Here is a 25,927-nt window from a genome sequence, read left to right on the forward strand (position 1 = left end):
CTGTTTTTTTGGATGATTTATTACCTCAACAATTAGATTACTTGTCTCTAAAACAGTTGGAGCACTAAATTGGGTTAATTTAGGCCCAAAAACATGGATTTTCCCAAAAAATAGCAAAACAAAACCAAACAAAACCAAAACCAAAACCAAAACACGCAATGGCGGTTTTGCAAAACCAAAACCAAAACCAAAACACGACGGTAATCCAGATCCAAAACCGAATCCAAAACCAAAACACGGGGGTCAGTGACCATCTCTAGTTATAAACGTGAAGTTGTATGAGGAGACATCATAGGATGGCAGATAAGTAATTAAAAACTGTTATTTCTTTCTTTAACAATGATATTCTAGTATATACACCATAAAAATAGTTAATGGCAATTACTATTGAAAGACAGTACTTCTGTTAAATTACATTTATGTAAAGTAAATGTATATTTTCATTGTTAATGTGATGATATTATTGTTTAACAGTAATGCCTGATTAACCTGGGCATACTGTTAAAGAGTGTAATTTAGCAATAGAAATGTTGGTATTTTGTGTCAAAATGACAGATAACTGACCCTTAAGATGCGGATTGGAAACCTGTAACAGATGCAACACCAATATGAAACTAATTACTTTAAATCAGGTCTCACATCAAAGTGATTGGTGCAAGAGGAATTTAGTTCAGGAAGCAGAGTAAGTGAGACATATTCGGAACTCCATAAGAGAATGTCATGTGTCATGTGCCAAGATAAGCTAAGAGAATGAGACCCCATTGCTGAGAAAGAGAGATTGGAACAAAAGATGTTTCAGAGCTAGAGAAAAATAGAGTATGAAGGCAGAGCAAGGATAAGCTAAAACAAGTATCTGCAGGAGTGGGCTAGTCCTTTGGTCAGGAGCACAAGTGCCCATTTGGCCACCGATCTAGTCACTTTTATTTTCAGCTCAGAACTGGACTGCTCTATAGACGAGCTGGAAAGAAGAGGGAGGAGTAGAGTCCTACCAGAGGGGTGAGTCTAGTCATGGCCAAAATATTTGAGAAGGACACAAGTATTGGGTTTCACGAAGTTTGCTGCTTCAGTGTTTTAAGACCTTTTTGTCACATGTTGCTATGGTATACTGAAGTAAAATGCTAGTATTTTATAAGTGTCAAAGGCTTTTATTAACAATTACATTAAGTTTATGCAAAGAGTCAATATTTGCATTGTTGACTCTTCCTTTTCCTACAGTTCGCCTTGTCATGCTGTCAATCAACTTCTGGGCCACATACTGAATAATGGCCACCCATTCTTGTCTAATCAATGCTTGGAGTTTGGCAGAATTTGTGGGTTTTGTTTGTCCACCCGCCTCTAAAGGATTGTTCTCAATGGGATTAAGGTCTGGGGAGTATCCTGGCCATGGACCCAAAATTTCAATATTTTGATCTCCGAGCCACTTAATTATCACTTTTGCCTTATGGCAAGCTGCTCCATCATGCTGGAAAAGGCATTGTTCATCACCAAACTGTTCTTGGATGTTTGGGAGAAGTTGCTCTTGGAGGATGTTTTGGTACCATTCTCTATTCATAGCTGTGTTCTTAGGCAAAATTGTGAATGAGCCCACTCCCTTGGCTGAGAAGCAACCCCACACATGAATGGTCTCAGTATGCTTTACTGTTGACATGACACAGGACTGATGGTAGCACTCACCTTTCCTTTTCCAGAGAAACATTTTTCCAGATGCCCCAAACAATCTAAAAGGGGATTCATCAGAGAAAATGACTTTACCCCAGTCCTTAGCAGTCCAATCCTTGTACCTTTTGCAGAATATCAGTCTGTCCCTGATGTTTTTCCTGGAGAAGTGGCTTCTTTGCTGTGCTTCTTGACACAAGGATATCCTCCAAAAAAGGCTTCTCCTCACTGTGTGTGCAGATGCACTCACAACTGACTGCTTCCGTTCCTGAGCAAGCTCTTCACGAGTGGTGCCCCAATCCTGCAGCTGAATCAAATTTAGGAGATGGTACTGGCACCTGCTGGAGGTTCTTGGGTGTCCTGAAGCCTTCTTCACAACTATTGAACCGCTCTCCTTGAAGTTCTTGATGATCCAATAAATGGTGCAATGTTACTAGTAGCCTTGCCTGTGAAGCCCTTTTTGTGCACAGCATTATGACTGCACGTGTTTCCTTGCAGGTAACCATGGTTAACAGAGGAAGAGCACTGATTTCAAGCACCGCCCTCCTTTTAAAGCTTCCATTCTGTTATTCTATCTCAATCAGCATGACATAGTGATCTCCAGTCTTGTCCTCGTCAACACTCTCACCTGTGTTAATGAGAGAATCACTGACCTGATGTCAGCAGGTCCTTTTGTGGCAATGCTGAAATGCAGTGTATATGTTGTTTTTGGGATAAAGTTCATTGCCATGGCAAAGAGGGACTTTGAAATTAATTGCAATTCACCAGACCACTCTTCATGACATTCTGGAGGGTATGCAAATTGCCATCATAAAAACTGAGGCAGCAGACTTTGTGAAAAATATTATTTGTGTCATTCTCAAAACTTTTGGCCATGACTGTACACAACCTTGTGCAGTCCTGCAGGCACGACAGGACATAGGATGGATGCAGCTGCTTCAGTCCCTAGAATGAAAACAACTTGGATTGCAAGGTGAGAGGGATGGGGACTACAAGGGGAACACTTTTTTGAGTGCCCCTGTCTGTGTGACTCTGTATGATCCTATGTGTGTGTGAGACGTTGTTTGTCTCTGTGTGTGATCCAGTGTGTTCCTGTGTGTGAGTGGCCCAGTGTGTATGTGTGTGTGTGTGTATCTGTGTGTCTGTGTGTGAACCTATGCATCTGTATGACCCTGTGCATCTTTGTCCATGTCAGCTTTGTATTGAGCATCACTGTGTGTGTGTGTGTGTGTGTGTGTGTGTGTTTTCTTGGGCAGAAACAAATTGAGGATGCTGGAGAAGAAATTAAGAAGGAGGATACTGGGGAGGAAATTGAAGGTGCTGGGTAGAAAATGATTGAGGAGGTGAAATTAATTGGGTGGGAGGGTGCTTGTGTAGAAATGAATTACATGGGTGTATTAATTGACTCAATGGGGTGCAGAAATTGACCTGGAGAAGGCATGAATTATTTTTGGGCAAGAAGTGATCCTGGGCAGGCATTAATTGATCTGGACAGAGGGGCATGAATTGATCTCAGGGGTGTGTGAATTGACCTGGGGGTAGAACAGCATCATGAATAGACACTGAATAGACACTGTGCAGGGAGACTCTCTCTGCAAGTCAAGAGGTCCATGCACACTGAAATAAATTAATTTTGAAATGAAGGTGCTGCTGCTGGGTTGTGTCACCTAATACCACCTCGATTAAATTCAGGATGTCTGTATGTGCCCTGATACTTACCTGACTGAGTATGAGTATAGTAAGTCCTGTATGATATGCTGCAACTGATGCCAGCCTCTGTCCTTTAACCCAGCCCATGAGACTGTCTTCAGCCAGGTAACACAGATAGGTATTTATTTATATTGGGATATTTGATTAATGTTGATTGAAGTTGTGTATGCATGTATGTTACATGTGGCTTACCAGAGTTTCAAATGCAGATAGTGTCACTTTTAAAATAGAGTAACTATGTGTTAAGAAACTTTTATAATTACTTTAAAATGACTGTATGTAACATGGAATGTTATTTGCCACAACTCTCCTACATAGGGAGAGGTGAGGTCCCTGGGAGCCTGCAGGTAAAGGTTGCAACAGGGTTAAGTCCCTGCAGAGTAAAACTCTTAGCCTGAACATACACAGGTGAAGGGCAGGGTCTAATGAAGTAATTAAACCAGAGGGCTTTTGTGTATTTAAACCTGTATTGTGCATTTGTGTAGCGAGATCGATGCCAGCTAGTTGGCTGGTGCCTAAGCAGGTGAACTGTGTCTAACTAGAGCAAAGGTTGCCTGGTGTCATAGTGACAAAAGTCTGCTGTGTTCATTGTGACGTGTACAATAAAAAGCCAAGTAAAAGTCTGTCAACTGCTGTTTATCAGTATCACAGCAGCTACATCACCAGACTATCGACTGAGGAATTATATGGATACATATTTTTGTGTATTTAATATGGTTTTGTTTCTTGTGGTTTTGTTTATTTTGTGTAGATGCTTCCCTGATGTATGTACATGCTTATCTCACAACTGTACCAAATGTGGGGCGACTATTCTGATATTGGATGGCTATCAAGTACATCCTGGACTTTGTCCTGACAACGGGTATAATTGGGACTTAAGTCCTGTTGTGCACTGGACGGTGCACCATGCATTTCCAGGGAGAATGGAGAGGAAAGGGGTTTGTAATGTGGTCTAGTCACCTCAGTGACTTAGCCATGCCCTTACTGGAAGTACACATTGTTCCCCATGGGCTAAAGGTTGCCAGCTAGAACCATAGTTAAGAGTGAGTCGGATTCTGAGAGCGCAGGAAATACGCTAATGCAGTGGTTCCCAAACTTTTGCCGTTCGCGGCACCCTTAGGGGGGTATTCAATTGACGGCGTGATCGCCGAAAATCGAGCGCTCAAAAAATATTACCGTTCATACGGTAATCTGTGCGTACAAACCGTTAATACCGTAATTTACTCGCTGGATTTTAGTTTGCAGCTCAGGGAGCTGCGAGCTGAAATTCAGCGAGTAATTTCCGTATTAACGGTAATATTTTTCGAGCGCTCGATTTTCGGCGATCACGCCGTCAATTGAATACCCCCCTTAGTCTCCAAATTTTTTCAAGGCACCCCTCAAAAATAATTACGGAGCAGTCCTGTTTTAGAAGTAGTTGGGTCAAAAAATTGTAATAAGTATTTAGGTCACATTAATGCCCCTTTGCATCCAGACACTCTGCCCCCTCTGCATCCAGGCACACTGCCCCCTCTGCATCCAGGCACACTGCCCCCTCTGCATCCAGGCACACTGCCCCCTCTGCATCCAGGCACACTGCCCCCTCTGCATCCAGGCACACTGCCCCCTCTGCATCCAGGCACACTGCCCCCTCTGTCACGCTGTCCCCCTCCTCTGCCATCTGTCACGCTGTCCCCCTCCTCTGTCACGCTGTCCCCCTCCTCTGCCCTCTGTCACGCTGTCCCCCTCCTCTGCCCTCTGTCACGCTCCTCTGGCCCGCTGTCCCCTCCTCTGCCCTCTGTCACGCTGTCCCCCTCCTCTGCCCTTTGTCACGCTGTCCCCCTCCTCTGTCACGCTGTCCCCCTCCTCTGTCACGCTGTCCCCCTCCTCTGCCCTCTGTCACCCTCCTCTGGCCAGCTGTCCCCTCCTCTGCCCTCTGTCACGCTGTCCCCCTCCTCTGCCACGCTGTCCCCCTCCTCTGCCCCCAGGCACGCTGCCTCCTCTGCAGCCCTGTCACACTGCCGCCCTCTGCTGCCCACTGTCCCCCTTCGCTGCCACGCTGTCCCCCTTCGCTGCCACGATGTCCCCCTCTGCTGCCACGATGTCCCCCTCCGCTGTCACGATCCTTTTCACTCTGCTCCGCGCCAGCCATAAAAAAAAAAAAGAACACAGAAACTTACCAATCCGTGCGGCGCCGGGACCCAGCAGCCTCCTCTCTCCCGCAGCTGTCACTGAATAACGACGTCAGTGACAAGCTGCTGGGTCCCAGCGTGCGCGGATTGGTAAGTTTCTGTGTTCTTTTTTTTTATGGCTGGCCCGCGGCACCCCAGTGACAGCGCCGCGGCACACCTGGGAGCCGCTGCGCTAATGTGAAGATGAAGAGTTTACGCATTGGAAAATCCATGCTACCTTAATCAGCAGGATTTACAAGTTGTGTTCTGCAAGTGGAGCTAGAAGAAATGAGGAACAAATACTCTAAGCTACAAGGCCTGATTCATTAAGGAAAGTAAAGCAAAAAAAATGAGTAACTTTGCACCTTGGCAAAACCATGTTGCATTGGAGGGGGAGGCAAATTTAAATGTGATGGCAAATTCATAGTTGGGTTAAGGCATATTCTAGATCAACTTTAAATTCCAGTGTACAAATAAAGCTATCAAGTATTTGTGTGGTACATGAAAAAAACAGCCAGTATTTATCGTATGTGCAAAATAATAAACTAATTTGCACCCCTTGCATTGTAACATGGTTTTGTCCAGGAGAAAATGTACTCATTGTTTTGCCTTACTTTCCTTAATGAATCAGGCCCAGAGTCTCCAGAAAGAGTGAGTGTTAGCTCTAGAGACAAACTAGTGTGCACCGCTAATCCGCAATGGGCAGGTCATTACATATGTAATTTGTACTAATAAGTCTAACTGAACAACAACAATATGTATTATGATGCTATGTGATTAAATATGACAAAACAAATATATATTTCAAACAACTCACAATTTTCTGCGAACATGAATTAAACAACAGAAATTAGTCTCTAGAATTCTCTCTGTGTCAATATTACAGAACCTGAATACTGTATGTACTTTTAAATCAGAAACAGGAAAGAAACGACATTGACAAAATAATTGACACACTAGACTTAATATTTTGTAGCACAGCCTTCTGGTCAAAATAACTGCATTCAGCCATTTCATATAACCAAGCATGAGATTCCTGCACCTCTCTACTGACAGTTTGGCCCGCTCTTCTTGTGCAAACTGCTCCAGTTCTCCCATGTTTGAAGTCTGCCTTCTACCAACTACTATTTTCAGATCTCTCCATAAGTGTCGAATGCGATTTAACTCTGGACTCTTTGGTGGCCACTTCAGAACAGTTCAGTTCCTTGTCTTGAACCATTCTTGGGTGTTTTTTGAATTGTGTTTGGGGTCATTGTCCTGCTGAAAGACCCATGACCCTCAACGCAGACCCATCTTTCTGACACTGGGCTCAAAATTGCACTCCAAAATGCCTTTGTAATCTCCAGATTTCATACACATTTTCACGACACCCAGTACAATACGCAACAGAGCAAACCCAAAACATCACTGAATTTCCTCTAAGTTTGACTGTAAGAAACGTGTTCTTTACTTTGAAAGCTTCTTATTGCTTTTTGTAAATATAGGGATGATTACCAAAAAGTTCTAATTTGGTCTAATTTATCCACAGAACATTCCCAGAAGGATGTTGGCTTATTCAGGTGTGGGTCTTAAAGTTCCTAATAATATTACAAACTATGTAAACCGGAACATCAAGGTTTCTGGAGATTAAATTTTGGGGTAACTTATAGGGCACAAAACAAACACATAGTTTAATTGTGAAAGATTTTATTAAATCTATGTTTAACATGACAAAAGTTTTTATGGTAAGAGTAAAGGATACAGGGCTCATAGTGAAATGTCAAAATTTGGATAGTTGGCTACTTTTTTTGGGTTGGGGCTACACACATTCTGTAATACATTCGTATTTTTGGTGTTACACCCAACAATATTAGTGAGGATACTCTAAGAAGGTGACTGTTTTTTATTGGATTTATTTGTTTAGTTTTTAAATTATTTAATTTTTTAATTTGTATTTGATTTTTCGTTTTAAACTTGGGATCCAGGTCTTCTTTTTCCTTCAGGGTTATGAAAACACTTGTAATAGTATTCTAATATGAGAGGACATGCCAGAGCTGGCATGAAATTGATAATTATTAAAAGTGATCTCTTATTGCTAGGGTACAAGGGAGACCTAGGTTGGGTCACCCCTTTTAAGGATGAAACCCACAGTGGCATCACAATGTTGCTGTTGACTTTTCATAGAAAAACCCCACTTCAACATTGATGACACGTTGTTGTGCATTTTTAGTAGTTGTGGGCCAGTGAGCTGAATTAAATGGCTCACTGGTCATTGGCCCAACCAAGCCACTTCTATTTTGGATTGTCTGGGCCAGCCTTAATTGACAATGCCCTCTTCATAACAAAACAAAGAGGGAGGGGCGCCTCATAGTATAATACTGTATAAAACAGATTAATGCCCTCTTCCACCATCTCGTGCCTGGCTTTGGTATAAAGTGGTCTTTTACATAGTTGCTCACAAAGTGCTGCTTCATGCACGCCGAAGGACATTGTATAGAGCACCAATGAGGTCATCACTAGGAGCCATCAGAATATCCATATTCACATGGATGGAGCTGCACTTAATGAGCTGCTATCAGCAGGGTCTCACAAGAGAAAGATCCTGAGACCACAACTGTTGGGTCCTGGATATGCTTGTGACAATAAATATTTAACCTGTGAATTCCTATGACAGGAGAAGTAACAACAATCTCAAAAAAGAACATTTTAAAAGGCACTGTAGCTGTGTGTATAAGGTTAATTGTGGAGACTCAGACAATTGCATAGTCCAGAGGGTAACCAAAGGTCAAGAACCAGAGAGGTTGTCATCCAAAGCCTTGGGTCTAAAGCCAGGACCACATCCAGGAACGTGCAGGATTCAGATTGTCAAACTCTATTAACTGGCAGTGAGTTGCTCATGGGAAGCTGCTTATATAGGTCTAACCAGCTGATCATTATGAGCCTTCCAGATCCATTTGTAGATAGTTATACGTGTTGGCCCACTTTGTATGCATAAAAGGCAGAGAGATGTTGGCTCAACATGGCTGTGCCCATTGATGAAACTACCTGACCACCAAAGAAACAATCTAAAGCCACATTACTGATGCGACTGACTAACATCTCAATTGCTGCTCCAAGTTCTGATTGACCTGCTCCGTCTGGCCATTTGTCTGGGGTAATAGGCAGAAGAAAAAAAACTGAGGCTAACCCCCAACATGTCATAAAAAGATCTCCAGTAGCTGGCAATAAATTGAGAACCACAATCAAATAAAATATTGATAGGGTTACCATGCAGATGTAACACATTTTGAACAAACGCTAATTTTTTAGCTAAGGGAAGAGCAGTAGAGAAACAAAATAAGTAATTTTACTAAATCTAGCCACAATGATCCATATGGTGGTAAATCCTCTAGACTCAGTTAAATGGGTCATAAAATCCATTGACAAATGGGTTTATTGTGGATGAGCAGAGGAACAAGAGGCCACACTGGCTAACTTTTCACTGTGTTACAGCGAGCTCAAATAGGACAAGCCTTAATGAATTCCTGTACATCCCTTTTGATATTTATCCACAACATTGATCAGGATAAGATCCGTAAATTTATTATTATATACTCAAATGTCCAGAGACCTGGTTATCAAGACTGCTTAATGAGGAGATTCTGGGACAAATAAAAGGTGTCTGGGAACGTTAGACAGAGCTTGAGACTAGGTCACCTGTAACTGGGGCAAAAGATCTTTTGCCAAACCAGAACAAATCTGGGAGGAGGAGTGATGGGTAAAGTAGCTGTAGTTTCTTGAAGCTGATGAATAAAACTGAGGTGTCTGCCTTCAAATTTGTTGATCCAGGTAGATAAGAATTAGTGAATTAAAATCAAGAAGAGAAAAGAGCTTAACTGTCCTTTCTATCATTAAACCTTTTGGCATTAGCAATAAAATGGAGGTTCTTGTGTTCAGTAAAAATGTAAATATTATATTTCACACCCTCTAACCAGTGCCTGTATTCTTCTAGTACCCACTCTATGGCTAGCAGTTCTCGATTGCCAACATTGTAATTCATCTCTGTAGAGGAGAACTTTTTTTGAGAGATAGGCATAGAGATGTAACCTGTTATCAGGTTTAACTTGTGATAAAACTGCTTCTGCTTCCACATCCGAAGCATCTACTTCCACCACAAAAGATAAGTCCAAGTAAGGATGAGAAACAACAGGTGCTGAGCAAAAAGCTTGTTTAAGAGCAACAAACGCTCCCAAGGCTTCTTGAGACCAACACAGAAGGATCCATCCCTTTTCTGGTCATCTCAGAGGAGCAGCTATTAATGAAAAGGATCAGATGAATTGTCTATAATAATTGTTGATTCCTAAGAAGTGCTGTTGGGCTTTTAGGTTGGTAGGCTGAACCCAGTTTACTATCGTTTGCAGTTTGGCTGGATCCTTGGAAAAACCTTGAGCCGAGATGATGTATCCCACAAGTGTGACTTGAAGCACCTCAAACTCACGTTCTTCTAGCATAGCATAAAGTGGTTATCTCTAAGCTTCTGAGGACAAGCAATACCTTTCTTCGTTGAGAATATTATGATGTCGTCCACATAAACAATTATGAATTGAGAGAAAACTCACTAATCATTAATTAATCAAGACATAATTAGTCAGATCTTAGAAGATGACTGAAGTGTTACTGAGCCCGAAAGGAATGACAAAGTACTCGTAGTGGCTGTTATGGGGATTATAGGCCGTCTTCCACTAGTTTCCTTAACGAATACGAATAAGGTTATATGCCCTTCTCAGATTGATCCTGGTGAATAGGTGCCCCTTTGATTTGATTGAACAGTTCAGGATTAAGGGCAGTGGATACTTCTGTTTCACTGTGATGTTATTCAGGCCACAGAAATCTATACAAAGTCTTAACCTTTAAATCTTTTTTTCCACAAAAAATAGGCTTGCCCCTAGAGGAAATTTTTAAGGTCTAATGAATCCTTTCTATAAGTTCTCCAAGATGTAATTTTACACTGGTATAAGTTCTGGGGTGAAAAGACTAAACAAGTGTCCCTTTGGTAAGCAAATTCCTGGCTTTAGCTCAAAGGGGCATGGTGATAACTCCAATGAGGTGTTAGAACGTCAACCATCTGCTTGCAAAATATATCTTGAAAGTTATTATTATGACTTGCGACTGTTATTATAAGCTTGCAGAACTAGGAGTAGAGGTCTCCGCTTATAGCAGTCGCCTGTCCCGTAGAGCTAGTTGCGCTCACAGGTACTCAGAAGCCCCCAGGTCATAAACTCTAGCGTAGTGTAAGCTTATGAGTAATACTGCAGCACGTGTTAGGAAGCGATGACAGAAGGTGGCAGTGGTCAGAAGCAGGCTGAGGTCTAGGTGTCTGTAGCAGATAGCGTGGTCAGAAACAAGCAAAGGGTCAGGGCTGGCAGCGGACAGGGAAGTCCAAGAAACTTAGCCAGAGGTCAGGCCAATCAGCAAACAATCAGAGTTCAGGTCAAGCCAAATGGTCAGTAACAGTAAATCAATCCAAAGTCAGTAGAACAGATAGAGGCAGATCAGCAATCCAGGAAATGAACGATATAACCAACAGGGAGGCCAAGTCCTCCCTGCCCTAAATACTAACAGTGGCCAATCAGGAGCCAGGCTCCAACATACATAATAATGAGTGCCAGCTGAGAAAATAGTGAAATAAGCCACACACTTGCCAGGTTGCGGCGTTAGTTCATAAATGTTGCACACGCGCCTGGCTGTGTTTTCATGCCGGAACGCGGCACTGACTGAGAAAGCCAGGGCAACAGGGAGGACGTGACATCCCGGTCATCATGTCAATGGCCAGGACACGGGGGACCGGCAACAAGCGAGACGTGGCGGCTTGTAGTGAAGCCGGGCCTCATGACAGTTATGGTAAGGAATAGGAAGAGATTGATACAGTAGTTCTGATGGGCAGATGAAGACAAAACCCACAAAAATGATGGCTCCTTCTAATTATATTACCTGCCATCCAGATGATGGTTGGATTATGCTGGGGAAGCCACGGAAACCCCAGAATTAAAGTAAAATTTGTAGAAGAGTGATAACTGTTCCACATGGAGACATCCACTAGACAGTGTAAGTGGAGCAGTCTTAACCTGGATCGGACCCCCACACAGTGAGGTTTCATCTAAACCAGTCATGGAAATAGGAGTTTCTAGACAAACAGTAGGTAAGAGTAAATCCGTAACAACTTTCTGATCAAGGAAGTTGCCCGCTGCTTCACTATCCATTAGAACCAAAAGTGTAAGAGTAACAGACAGCTGGAGGGAGTCTATAATTTGTGTTGATATAGAACCTATGAGACACTAATCATCAACTAGGCCCTGTTGCTTCCCAGCTGGTTTGGACAGTTGCGGACCATAAGTCCTGCTTGAGCACAATACACACACAGGCCCAACCTTTTTCTTCAACCCCTCCCCTCTTTAGATAATTTGAAAGCTCCCATTTTCATTGGTTCATCTACATCTTCAACTGTATCGGAAAGGTTAGTTGAGTGCTCTAAGTCTGCATGACCTCTTTCTGCTCAATACTTGCTGAGACGTCTATCAATGCAAATAGCCAAATTCATAAGGATGTCTATAGTTTCTGGTCTAAGTCAAATGTCCATGTCTATGGGTCCCCCTGCAGAAGGGAAATAGCAATATCCACTTGCTGGATTTTAAATTCATGGAAATTAAAGTACATCTTGCAGTCCCCTTAGAACCAATCCAGGAGATACTCTTTAGTTTAATGTTGGGTTGCCAGGGTAGCCTGAACCTGATTTGGTGATTGCTCATGAAGGCTGACTTGCAAAGTCAGCACTGGCACTAACGTGGGTTGATTTGTCTCCATGAGTGTCAGGCCCAAATGTTTTTTCTTTTTAGGCTGGTGGTAAGTTGTGATCCTAAAATGCCAACTCTAAGATCTGCATAACCTGCTTGCAAAGCTATCACCTCTAGCAGCCTCCATTCTTTTAAAGCTTGAGCTGCTGATTAATACTTGGGTGCCCTCAGGTCTTAAACTCTATGTAGTGTAGGCTTAAGTTGATAAGTGTCGAGCAGGTGAGGATGTGAGGCCCAATGACATCAAATACCAGTGTCCAGAAAAAGAACAGAAAGAATTGCGTACAACAGATGTCAAATCCAAAATCCACATCAGGACAGGCTGAGTTGTAGCAGAGTCCAAAATATAGAGTATGAGCAAAAACCAAACATCTGAGCTGAGGTCAAAATCTAAACTATCCAAAATGAGAACTATAGAGACAAGCATAGAAAAACAACAGCCAATACAAGAATAAGGAAAAGGAAGCATTTTAAAGAACAGGTATTCAATAGCAGCAGCCTAAAATAATGATTGACAGTTGTGTCTTAGATGCAATGATTGAACACATTAAACAGTTGATTCCAACATGGCTGCACCAGTAATGAAACTACTTGATCATGAAGGAAACTATCTGAAGCCAAGCTACTGATAGGTCCATGTCTCTGCCAGATCCTGATGCTAGGGAAACCATCTTAGTGATGCGGCTACATGTATATTTGTTGCCAGGACTAAAGACGCAGACTGGGTTTGCAACAAAAGGGTGTTTGACTGCTGAACTCAGTTGTCTTGTTGAAAATGTATATATTTTCAGAGATAATGCTCAAGGGTTTAATTTACTTGTTCTGTTTGCCATTGGATTGTGGGTGGTAAGTGGTGGAGCATGCCACAGAAAGCCTTCCAAAATTGTGCAGTGAATTGGACACATTAATCTGATTCAATGTTTTCTGGGCACCCATGGAGGTGATACATTTCCTTAATGAAAACTCAGAAGAGCTAAGGGGAGGTTTTCGAGAAGAACAAAATTGCTTTGCTTGGTAAAGAATTACAAACATGATATTGTAATTGGAAGAGAGGCAACTCAGATACAAAGTCCATAGAAATGCCCTGGCAAAAGAGGTAAGTGTTGTAGAAATCCTGCCGGGTGAGTATGTGGGATCTGAGTCATACTGTTCTACTGTTGTCCAGATTGTTGGCCATTAATAATGTCATTTTAATAGTTCTAGTAGTGTTTTCCAGACCCATAAGTGTCAGGCATTAAGGCATTATGAAAATGTTGTAAGGCCTATCTTAGCATTCTTTCAGTAGGTACAAATAATCTAGTATTAGAGCAGACATACATCTGCTTCTATCACAATTCCTGAGTATTTCTTTTGAAACTCAGGGAACAAGCGACTCTTCCTGGTAGCTGCTGCGACAAGTGTGCAAAAAGGAATGTAACCAATAGTAGAGAGAACGTTCTCTGGAAGACGAAGTATGGTTTCTGATGTCTCATGCTGTCGAGATAAGACATCTGTAGTATTGCGAGAGTCAGGTCAGCAAGACATGTGAAATTATAGTTTTACAAAAAAAATACGCCTGCCATGTCTGATGAGAGTTAAAACATTTAGTAATTTACCGTAAATTTTGTTTGGATTGTAATAATTTATGGAAGTAATATGCACAAGAAAAGAGAAGCATCTTTTCCTCTTGCCTTTGTGATAAAATGGTCCTTTGGGCCTTTAGCAACATTTTTTAAAGTGGTAAAGGTATGTCAAGTCTTGGAGGACCATTAGAACATTTGAGCCTTGTTGGTCAAAGTGGTACTAGTAGCCACAAATTTGAAGAAATTCCAGATAAAATGGTGGTAGAAGTTGGCAAAGCCAATGAAGTGTTGACCAGCTTTGACATTTTTTGGAGGAGGCCATTCACCAATGGACTTGGTTTTGGCAGGATTCTGTCGAAGTCGTATAATTGGATGAACGAAAGTATATTGGTTAATATTGTTTTATACGCTACACATGGCATACGGCGCTCGCAAGGTAAACTACGCATGTACACACTCGCATTACAACATTTATATAATTCATATTCATATTGGTTCTGTTACACAGTAATTTATGAGCAGATAGTATTAAGTTTATTGTTAGTTTATATATTATGATTATATGTACACTTCATTGTTATTAAAGGTTCAGGTTAAAGGAAAGGTGTCATGTCAGATATCTGTCCGGTGCTTTTGGTGAAGAGATCGCACATTGCATACTCTAGTTATTGATGTTAGGGAACAAACCTTTAATATGATGCTGACTGTAAAATGCTAATGGACTGGTTGTAATTGGAGTTTTGGCGGGAAGAACAGAGCTCATCCCCTGGAGAGATGACCTCCACCTTTGGATTCCTTAGATTGAACCAGCCTATGATCTGCAACCCTCGGGACCTTCCTGAAGTCTGGACCTATAGAAGCAAGCCACGTCATCTGCATTGTCCTCTCTGTAACACTGAATGTATATATGATCATAGCTGCGCTCCCAGTCTTCAGTCTACTCTGATCACAGTGTTCAAGGGTGGACTACTGTTCACTGGTGCCCGTGGTAGCGCAGCGATATGCATGTATCTTTTGGTATTGGCTGTACTGTACTGTATCATAATATAATAATGTACTGAACTGTTAACTATTTACATCTGCTAAAATAAATCACTTTGTGCACTGGAAACACAATACAAATCGCCTATGCAATGCTTATTTGAAAATGATAGAATTACTTTAATAATTCATTTGTAACCTTTGTGGAGAAATTATGTGTAAAAGGAACTACAATGTTTTTTTTCAGCTTGGAGAAGAGATTATTCTGGCAGATACATGCTAAAACCATTTTGGAATGTTTTTGTTGTTCTGAGAGAGACTGAGTACAACAGAATGTCATCCATGTAGACTACCATAAATCGGCGCAGTAAATTTTTAAATACATCATTAATGAAGTGTTGAAAGGTGGCAGGGGTGTTGCAAAGTACAATATGACTGTATTTGGTGCAAAAAGCTATTTTCCACTTTTCACCAGGTCAGACTCGAACCAGATTACAGGCACATCTAAAATCCAAACTGCTAAAGAGCTTGGTTGTATGTATTCTTTCCAGTAAATCTGGAATACGAGTAAGTGGGCAATGGTTCCACACCACGATCAGGTTTAAGGCTTGTCATCAAGGCAGGGGCGTAAAGTTTTTTCTACCAAAGGTCCAGATTTAGCATGTAAATCATGTGTTTGCCATTCAGGAAGATAGTGCTCGTTCCTTTTCTGTTAAGGGGCTACAGATTCCACCAATGTGCACAGGTTCTTCCTCTTCCTCAGTATGAGTGGGCCCATGGGTGTTAGGCAATAATAAAAGGGAGAGGCTATGATGAGTTGGTGTTCTCTTTGACAATCAACCCACTGCTCTGTAAGGCAGGTATCAATGATTATTCAAAGTGAGATGAACTCTTCTAGCCCTTCAGGAGGATCCAGCTCATCCTTAATCTGGTCATCAGGGCCGCCGAGAGGGGGGGGGGAAGTGGGTACATTTTACCTGGGGTCGGTTCTAATTTTTATTTTTTCCTTTTTTTTTCTATCTTGCGTTTTTTTTATGTATTTTTTTTTTCCCGCGGCTGGGGGGGGGGGGGGGGGTCAGATCGTTGGTGGGGGGAGCTGGACCAATAAAAAAAGAGAAAGAAAAAATACTCACGTGACCACGGCGCCGCGTCCCTCCTCTCCTCTTCTCTATTCACACTGACTGCCGGGCGTGACGTCATCAAGTCACGCCCGTCAGTCAGTGAGGAGCGCCGGACAAGACAAAGCTAGAAGAAAGAAGAGGAGACAGGAGAGAAGAAGAGAAAAAGAAAGAAACTGACAGGAGGTAAGTAAAGAAACAGAGAGGCAAGGGGAGGAAAGGGACAGTGCTATTTAGAAGGGGGAGTAAAACAACGGGGGAGAGAGGCTTAGAATAAATAAAAAAGGGGAGAGAAACAGTATAAATAAAAAAGGGGAGAGAAGCACAGACTAAATAAAAAAGGGGAGAGAAACATAGAATAAATAAAAAAGGGGAGAGAAGCACAGAGTTAAAAAAAAAAAAAAAAGGGGAGAGGCACATTTAATAGTGGGGACTATTAATTTAAGATGGGGTGGTTTGGGGGCTATTGAATATGGGGGTGAGTTTAGGGAGAATGAGGTCTATTTATTAAATGTGACTATGAATTTATTAATGGCAGTGATGGTTGCGGGAAATAGGTATTGCTGGGGCTGTTTGCAGGAAGGGAAATAGGTTTATTTATTAAATGTGAATACTATTATTTTAATGTTGGGGCTGGAGGAAGGCCTAATTATTAATCGTGGGTGCTATTGATTTAACGCCGGGGCTGGCTGTAATTTTCTAAATGTAGCCATTTTTTTTCCCAAATAGTTCCTCCAACATTTCAGGATCCGGACAAGCCGCAACTAAAGAAAGCAGCAGTCACAGGTGGTGAAAGTGAGAAGAACAGGTAGGAGAGAGCAGCAGAGTGTGGGAAATGTTGTGATTCTAGTAGGGACAATGGGAATTTTTGGTGAGTGTCGTGCCCAATGTAAGGTGCAGGCCAAGACTGAACTCTTTGTGTACACACTGCATTCTTTCTATACTACACTGTGGTGCTCGATGTCTTAAAAGTCAGGAGTGCTGGGACATATGTGACGCTCTGGTGAATTCAGGATCTAGTGCTAGCCATGCCCCAAATGTATGACCACACCCCCCAAAAAAATTGCACCGGCGTTAGGCTAGCCACGCCCCTGAATATATGACCAAAGGCTAAAAAATGTTTGGGCTTACTCGACTATGAGGGGGGCCCCATGAATTTGTTGTACCCGGGCCCTGAATTCCTCTTGGCAGCCCTGCTGGTCATTAAGACCAACACGAAAAATTATGAAGCCTGGCTGTGGCGTTTCAGTGTGTGTCATCCACCCATGTCCGAAATTCTGTGGTGAAGTCTATGAGAGATTTATAGTCCTGTCATAATCTGGTTAAATCAGCTACAGCTGGTTTTATTATAAATATCAGCCTACATTAGGCTTTAAATTAGAGATATTGTCTATGCTCACTGCAAAATTGTTCATGAATACCCAACTGAGCTTCTGGTGACACCCGAACGTGGGGTAACCCCTGGTAACCTGCAGCTTGTCCAATTTTCCCTGCATAACAATAATCTGTGTTTAGCTCCTGCTAAATCCTTAGGCGGTCAATTTATTCTGTTGGATCCTGGTTATCTTTGTGAATGTAAATGTTTAACTGGTGAATTCCTACGGCAGGAAAAAGCAGCAACAGTCTCAAACAAGGAAAATTCAAAAAGCAACGAACCTTTAAATATGAGGTAGAGTGTGGAGGCTCAGACAATTGCACAGTCCAGAGGGTAGCCCAGGGTCAAGAATCAGAGGTGCAGTTTTCCAAAGCCAAAGAGTCAAAAGTCTGAGGCATCGTCATCAAAAGCCAGGAAAGCAGCGGCTTAAGAATGACAATCTCAATTAACTGGCAGTGAGTAGCTGACAATGAAGCTGCTTATATAGGCCTGAAGTTGAGGAAATGAGTATCAGGTGTTTATAGGTAATTGATGGCAGCTGATCATTAAGTGCTTTCCAAATCCAACTTCTCCACAAATAAAACAGGATCAACAAAGCTGCAATAAAGGTGTAATTGACTATGTGGTTCACTGTGTAAAGGCTACACTGCTGCAACACAGAGTTTGCATTTCAAGTCATGGGCATCACCAGAATCCCTCTGGGTATTGCTGCATGAGAAACCTTGCATTTGCAATGGGGAGCAGCTACACCATGCCAGAGAAGAGGCATGAGACTTGCACAGAACCTACAACAATCATGAGCACAGACTTCTAGGGCCTGATTCATTAAGGATCTTAAATGAAGTAAATCCTTATTTCAGTCTCCTGGACAAAACCATGTTATAATGGAAGGGGTACAAATGAGTGTTCTGTTTTGCACATAAGTTAAATACTGTTTTTTCATATAACACACACAATTATCAACTTTAAATTTCAGTGTACAAATAAGCTATCAAGTATTTGTGTGTTACATGAAAAAACAGTCAGTATTTAACTTATGTGCAAAACAGAACACTCATTTGCACCCCTTCCATTGTAACATGGTTATGTCCAGGAGACTGAAATAAGGATCCTCTTCATTTAAGATCCTTAATGAATCAGGCCCCTAGTGATTCCTAGACAAACTCGACACCTCTGCAGTATCCTTACCAGAGGACTTGGAATGTGAAAATAAGCGGAAAGGTAAATATAAGTAATTATTTTGACCTTTGTTTAATTACTCACACAATTACAATAAAATAATGAATCAATTTTATACATTTACAATTTTTTTACAAGATGTTTTGTGTGTTTTATTTTCATGTGTTTTGCATAGTGATGGGAAATCATTTTGAAGATTAGTTCATTCTGATCTAGTTCACACAAAAGATTAGTTCAAAAGATTAGTTCATTTCACTCATTTTCACTCCGTAGTTCATTTAGCTCAGTTAGTTCAGTTAGATCACTGGCTCTGGAACACTGCTGAGAGAAGTGATTGGAGACATAGATCTAGTCTATTACATATACTGTAGGCATATATACTACATCTCATTAAATGAGTTATAGTCCTGTTAAAATGATCAGATAAGTTTAATATGTTAGATCATTTTTAATATTTTAAAAAGGGCAATCACTTATACAAAAACTAGTAGTGACATGTTGAGCACTGCAAAGTTAATTACATTTTCATTATTCTTTTTATTTCCATAATATGCGAATGAAAAAGACCCAAATTCAGAGTATTATAAAGTGTGACTTTTTTGCTTTTAAAATTGAGATCAGTGCAATCAGGATATAGGGGAGATGTATCAAACCTTAGGGGGGAATTTGTACAGCTGTAAAAAGACCCCAAATAGGCATCAAGTCACTGGGGGCAGGGCCAAAATGGCGCAATTCACGAAGCCCCGCCACATACACCAATACCCCGCTCCAGGAACTCCCAGATGTAAACAACATAATGTTGGCAATTATGACTAATCAGCTTCTGTCATTTATCTAGCAGAGTCTATAAAATGACAGAAACTGATTAGTTGCTATGGGCAACGTTTCCACTTTATCTCTCTTGAAGGTTTAATACATCTCCCCTGTATATATGGTGGAGTAACCAGAACTACAGTATATAACATGCAGCACTCAGCAGTGCAGTGTGTCTTGAGCTGACAGGGAAGGGAATGTATCCTGTCACTCATGAGCTAAATGATCTAAATCAGGCCTGTCCAACCTGCGGCCCTCCAGGTGTTGTGAAACTACAAGCCCCAGCATGCTTTGCCGGTAGACAACCGGTTGATAGCTGGAAGGGCATTCTGGGACTTGTAGTTTCACAACATCTGGAGGGCCGCAGGTTGGACAGGCCTGATCTAAATGATTGAAAAGATTCAAAAGAGTTGAAAGATTCGAAAGAATGGAATGATTTGAAGAGTGAAATGATTTGAAGACTCGTATGAGTCACTGAGTGAAATTAACTAGATGAACTAATGAACTCCTGAGAGAATGACTCATGACTCATAGGGCTAGATTTACTAAGCTGCGGGTTTGAAAAAGTGGGGATGTTGCCTATAGCAACCAATCAGATTCTAGCTGTCATTTTGTAGAAGGTACTAAATAAACTTTTGCAGCTAATACTTGCAGCTAATACTTTCATTTTTAATTTTTGTAATAGAGTGAGATACACTTGTATTTCGACCAGAACTGTAATGCATTTTATTTATTTTGTAAGTGACCTAAAATGCTCTTTGTACTGTAAATTGTACACTAGAAATCTATCTCTATTCTATGAAGATCAACATAATGCTATCTGTTTTGTATATATGTCACTACAATGCGCATTTTATTGCATGTAAGTCACTAAAATAGAATGTTATCTGTGTTGTATACAGAGTAGCAGAATGATCTCCGTATTATATACTGGTCACTAGAAGGATCTCTGTATTGTACAGATGTTTGAATGCTCTCCGTACTTTGTAGAAGTCACTAGAACACTGTATGTATTCTCCTTGGAAGTACTAAAATGTGTGTTTATGGGGGAAGGTTAAGTTTAAAAATGACAGCATGAAAAATGGTTTTACATCCCTGTTTTGACAATTATTATGTGCCTTGTCAAATGCCTTTTGAGACACAGCTTTTCTGTGTTTATTTATCTCTATAGGCTTGTGTTATGGATGTTCCAGACCAACAGATTTGATTTAAACAATTCACTATATTAATGTGTTTCTCAAAGCTAACCATTTACTGTTAAAGTTGCTGTAGTTGAAAGTATGTCCCTTTAACATCATTCACTCTAGCAATGGAATTGCAATTATGTTCTCATAGGAAAGAGCAAATTTATGGGGGTAGCATTCTGTTCTATCTCATAGTATTCTCTTGTTACAAACATGGGGAAATTCTGCCAAGAACAATACAGACTCAATGCAATATTCTCTTGACTTATCATAGGGATTTAAGGCAGCTGAATTCATGGGAAACAAAATCTGTCACATTGCTTTACTGTGGCAGTGACTGACAATTCTCTATCTTCTATGGATACCATATAAGTTGCACCCTTTATGACTCACGTTACTCCTAGTATTTTATATTCTAACGCACAGTTGTTTTTACGAGGGAAAATTACGAGTGCACAACATCAGAAGAGCTTAAAAATACAACCAAACAAAATATGCAGTACCACTTACTATCAGCAAAGGTAGATTATTCTAAGGCAGGACTAATTATCACACCCTTTCAACGTTCTGTGTTTTCCCCTGACAGAAATCCTATTTCATTTACGTTTTCCACTATGCATTTCACATTTACAATCCTGTCTCTGCAATTTCTGTCTTGTGCCTGTTATTATTTATGTGAATGCATAACCAAACATAAGGAAACGTAAGGAAAAGGTAACTAATCCAAACAAGACAATCTGATTTATTTAAGTACTTGAAAGCACCATATTTTGGGCGTTGACTGCACTCTAGAACACCCAAGTACTGTTGAGCGCCTATTTAATGCAAACCATTAAGTGCTGTTGTGCTTTATTTCTCTGCATGTGCAACAAGCCAAGACTAAAAGACTAAAATTAAATACAGACAAATTTAATTTGAAGAATAAGAAAATATTTTGCACAGAATAAACATATACAGTCTACAAAGGTGGTGCAGCTGATATATAAGGATCAACCAAGTGTAAAACTATTGTAACAATAACCAAGTTAAGTTTTTTTCAGTGGTGCAGTGAGTGAAACATAAATAACACTAAATATATAGGAAGTATACTACTGTCATTGAAGTACAACCTTAACACTGATTGTTCACCAGTGCTATACCCGCAGGTAAACATATTTTCAACTGTCCCAGCCCGGTGGAATCTTTGCAAATGAGGTCTTTCCAGGCTAACATGGCAGTGTTGTCTTGATCCAGACTAGTTCATCCTCTGGATACTGTGGTCTGAGTTTGACATAGAACAGTAGGTGAAATGTAATGACAACAATATAATCTAAGTTTATGATTTATTTGAGGGGAGTTCCCTAAATATCAATTCAGTTCACTGGCTGGTTAGGAGCCTTATGTTTCTATTGGGGCATATTTAACAAGTAGTGATGTTACATTTTCAGACACTTACCGTAAATTCCACGCCACTTGTAGTGTCCCGCATATTTATGAACGGTGCATCGCAGTAGATATCATAGATATCTGCTGCTTTGCACTTTTCTTCGTAATACATAGCAGTCCCCATAGATGTCTATGGGTACTCCTATGTACCGCAATTTAAGAATAAATGAAAATCCTTTTACATGTACGGTAATGTACGCCAGCTCAGGCTGACATACATTACCATTTCTGCTATTTTTCAGCACTGTTCAGCTCTGCTCCGAAGAGCAGAGCTTTACAGCGCATGTGTGAAGGGATCACATCATCCCTCCCTGTCACACTCCGCTCTCTGCATCACTGAAGTGCAGAGAAGTTTTCAGACGGAGCATGCGCAGAAGGCTTCTTCGGACCGGACAGCAGCTTCAGGAACAAAGAGGCAGTGAAAAGGTAAGCTTTTAACTTAACAGGAACAGCATTTTTTCATGACTGCTACTCCTGTGGAGATTTTTTAATACATTTGAGAAATAGTTTAATCCTTATCCATGCGATAAGGATTGAGAACTATTTTCATTTTTGACGAATATTGATAAATGAGCCCCTATATATATTGTGTGTGCCCCTGTATATCTTTTATTCTTCCATACATTTTATTTACTAAAAGCTATTATTATCCTCATTGCTTATTTGTAAGATGCCACAAAATCTGCAGCAGTAGACAGTCAGCATACAACTCACACATATACAAATGAAATATAATAAATCACACAAATCCAATTTAAATATAATAAATCATAATCAAATCAAGTACAATCATAAGTAGAAAATATACAGATACAAATTTCATAAGTACAGATAACCATAAAAAAAAAAAATAACATAAGTAAATGTAACAAGTACATTTGAGGTAAACAAAGGAGTAGCAAACATGAGACATAGGATAGAGAGGGCCCTGGTCATAAGCATCTACAGTCCAAATAATAAAAAATCTGATAATCTGAACATTTGGGGTGAAATTGGCTAAATCACTGACTGCGTGGAAGACTGGAGTTTAAATCTAGGTATATGTTTGGAATGTGTTTGTGAACTCCCTCTAGCCATTGCTGTTTAACCCTGAAATAATCTCTTACAAGTTAATTTACCATTGCAGACAATGGAGTGGCGCATATCCCTGGGTTTCTTAATTGACTATTTAGTTTATAATGAGCACCTTTATGTTTCTCCAATGTTGAGTCTTTAGTTTCTCTCTCATGAGAGAGAGAAAGGTCTTCTACAGATGTAGGATGTGCTGCCTCTCTTTCACATACCTCTCTTTCCTCCATTGCAAGAGATCTCACTGTAGGGACACCAACAAAAGAGAAGGTGAAAACGAAAAGTATATATGTTTTTTATCTGAAGCTTATGGTTACTATAGTAGAAATGTAATAACTTAACACGTAAAATGATAGTGCACTTTAGAAACATTGCTTTTCACACTTAGGGCTCATGTAGAGTTGGTCATATTTGCGCCACAACCATACACAAGAAAAGATGCACGCATTAAAAAGTGTATTTACGTGCATATGTTTAGTCTGGTGCATGTCAAAATATATCCAGCTATACATCACTAGCATTATCATTTGAACCGTGTGTATGCCATGAGTAACAAGTGTGTAGAGAGAGTGTAGAGATGTGGCTTGACTGTGTTGGTAGTAAATACAACTTTCACATCACCCTATTTGCACCCTATATAATAATGTAATGGAGTGTCATATACACAGCAGAGAATAGTGCCTTGACTGTAATTAATAAATGCAAAAGTTGCATTTACCATACAAAATGTAATTAAAAACAAATACAAATTCAATTAAGTACAAACGTCAATTTTTTTTGGTCCCTTTAAAATCAATCTTCTTTCCTGCCAGTCAAAATGAACATATCAATTAAGTTACGCAAATAATCTGCCACAACATCATATAATATAGCAGCCACACTAATTAAGCAGTATCTGATGAGCAAGGTCAATCCACAATCACTCAATCAGAAGCTGCTAGTTAGTGCTGCTGATCATTATCATCATCATTCCGTCAGTGTGATAAAGGAGGGTGCAAAGTAATGGGCATAGGGTGATAAAAGAGGGCACAATGTAATGGGCACAGGGTGATGAAGTAAGGCTCAATGTATTCGATCAATCCCAAGATACCAACTGTCATGGTCAGCCTCCTGCAGCTCCTGTTTGCCAGGAGCTATGTTGGTCTTCCTGGATAAATTAAGCCTGCAGTACTACCATGCCACCAAAGGGGCCACTGTGGCGCTTTAACTGTTTCCCTTCCTGCTGAGCTAAGCTTGCTTTCTCAGGATAATTCACACCTGCCACTACTCCTTATAAGACAGCCTCGCCCAGCAGTCTGATCCAGAACATCAGGTCACTCAACCTGATAGGAAGCAATCCTTGACTCATGTTCCTGGTTATTCTTACCTGTGTACCTGACCTTGTGGTTTTGCTGTGCATTCCACTGCTGCAGACACAGCTCATCATCTATCTGGTTCCTGAGTTATACACCTTTGTGGATCCCTGTGCTTCTACTCTCCACAGCTCATTGTAACACAGTGTAATCTGTTCAGCTTACTTCCACCGTTACCTGCTGTTTGCACTCAAGTATTTTAGCATTACCTGGCTTCTGAGTCTCACCACCTTTCCAGAAGTATCTGACCCTGCAAACCGCAGGATACTCATCTCACCACCTTTCCTGAGGTATCCAACCCTGCAACCCGCAGGCTACTCATCTCATCACCTTTCCAGAGGTATCCAACTCTGCAAACTGCAGGCTACTCATCTCACCACCTTCAGAGAGATCCAACCCTTCAACCCGCACGCTACTCATCCCACCACCTTTTCGATTACACTTTATGTTGATCTTCACAAACCACCTTATCAGAACAGTTCCCCTTTTCACAACAAAATTGTGAGATGCCAATATAAATATGACTGGATCACTGATAAATAACTTCCGGTATAAATTTATTTAAAGGAAATAGCGCAGGGCGCTTATTTATATAATTGCACATGCACTTATTTTTGATTTTGTGTATATTTCTGAGGCCAGGGTAGAACATTTGTTTTTCTGTTTTATTTCTGATGTATATATCTGATGCAATGAGCCTTTGTGGATGGAAGTATTTTGTGTATTGGGATGTGTTTTGTATGGAAGTGTCATTGTTTGGGGTTTGTAAGGTTGCTAGTGGAAACCTCCAATTAGGCATATGGAGAGGGAGTCTGATAGCAGGAAATGCCTGCTCTGGCCAAAGGCCCAGCAGGGGGTCGTTACTGTGTGGCCTTTTGTCAGAGTATTCAAATCTTTATGAACATTGTGAACAGCATGTGATGCATGACATCACAGCGTCTCTAGAATTTCATAAATAGGTGTAAATATTGCTGGCTTTGCAATGCATGTAAATCCATGTTTGTGTAAACACATTACATCCTGATTCTAAAAATAGCCTGTGTCTAAACTTAATAAATGGCACTGGCTTGTATTGAAAACTTGTTCTTCTTGTTTCATCTGACCTGCTCATCTGGTACCTTTAACCAGCAAATAAACATCTTGGTTCAAAGACCTGCTTGAGAACATCTTCAATATTGCTGTATTCCTGTGACCTGCAGATTAGACCCTAAATCTAATCCGTTCTCCAGCTGTTTCTGAGGTTGGACCCACCTTTTCTGGTACCAACACTCTGCCTGCTACCCTGCAGCTCTGGTCCGTGTGATAGGCCAGGGGGATCCATCCACAGCATCTCTGATCTATAGGAAGAGGTCGGGAATACCAGCCCAGGTACACCAGCAAAGAGATACGCTAGCAGTGTCAGTTACCCAGAAGAAACACGGTTCTGGATGTCGGTATAGGAGTCCAGTGGTGGCAGCATTGTAAGCCCCTCCTACTGCGGCAAGAAGGCGCATTTGGGATAACGAAAGGGAATGGTGGCAAAGTAAGCCCAGCCGGTTCCCAGCA

At 40.9% G+C, this 25,927-nt stretch overlaps 1 protein-coding gene across 3 annotated transcripts in view; it reads right to left on the reverse strand.

The window, feature by feature from the left end:
- The window catches only part of JSRP1 (junctional sarcoplasmic reticulum protein 1), a 171,178-nt gene that overhangs the window by 91,642 nt on the left and 53,609 nt on the right, over positions 1-25,927 (reverse strand). For all 3 annotated transcript variants that reach the window (XM_075204719.1, XM_075204717.1, XM_075204718.1), the window contains exon 3: positions 23,149-23,274. In XM_075204719.1, coding sequence (XP_075060820.1) covers positions 23,149-23,260 — 112 coding nt within the window. In that variant the 5' untranslated portion in view covers positions 23,261-23,274. The remainder of the gene's footprint in view (positions 1-23,148; positions 23,275-25,927) is intronic.

The sequence above is a fragment of the Mixophyes fleayi genome, chromosome 1, assembly GCF_038048845.1.
Source record: "Mixophyes fleayi isolate aMixFle1 chromosome 1, aMixFle1.hap1, whole genome shotgun sequence".
Taxonomy (NCBI): domain Eukaryota; kingdom Metazoa; phylum Chordata; class Amphibia; order Anura; family Limnodynastidae; genus Mixophyes; species Mixophyes fleayi.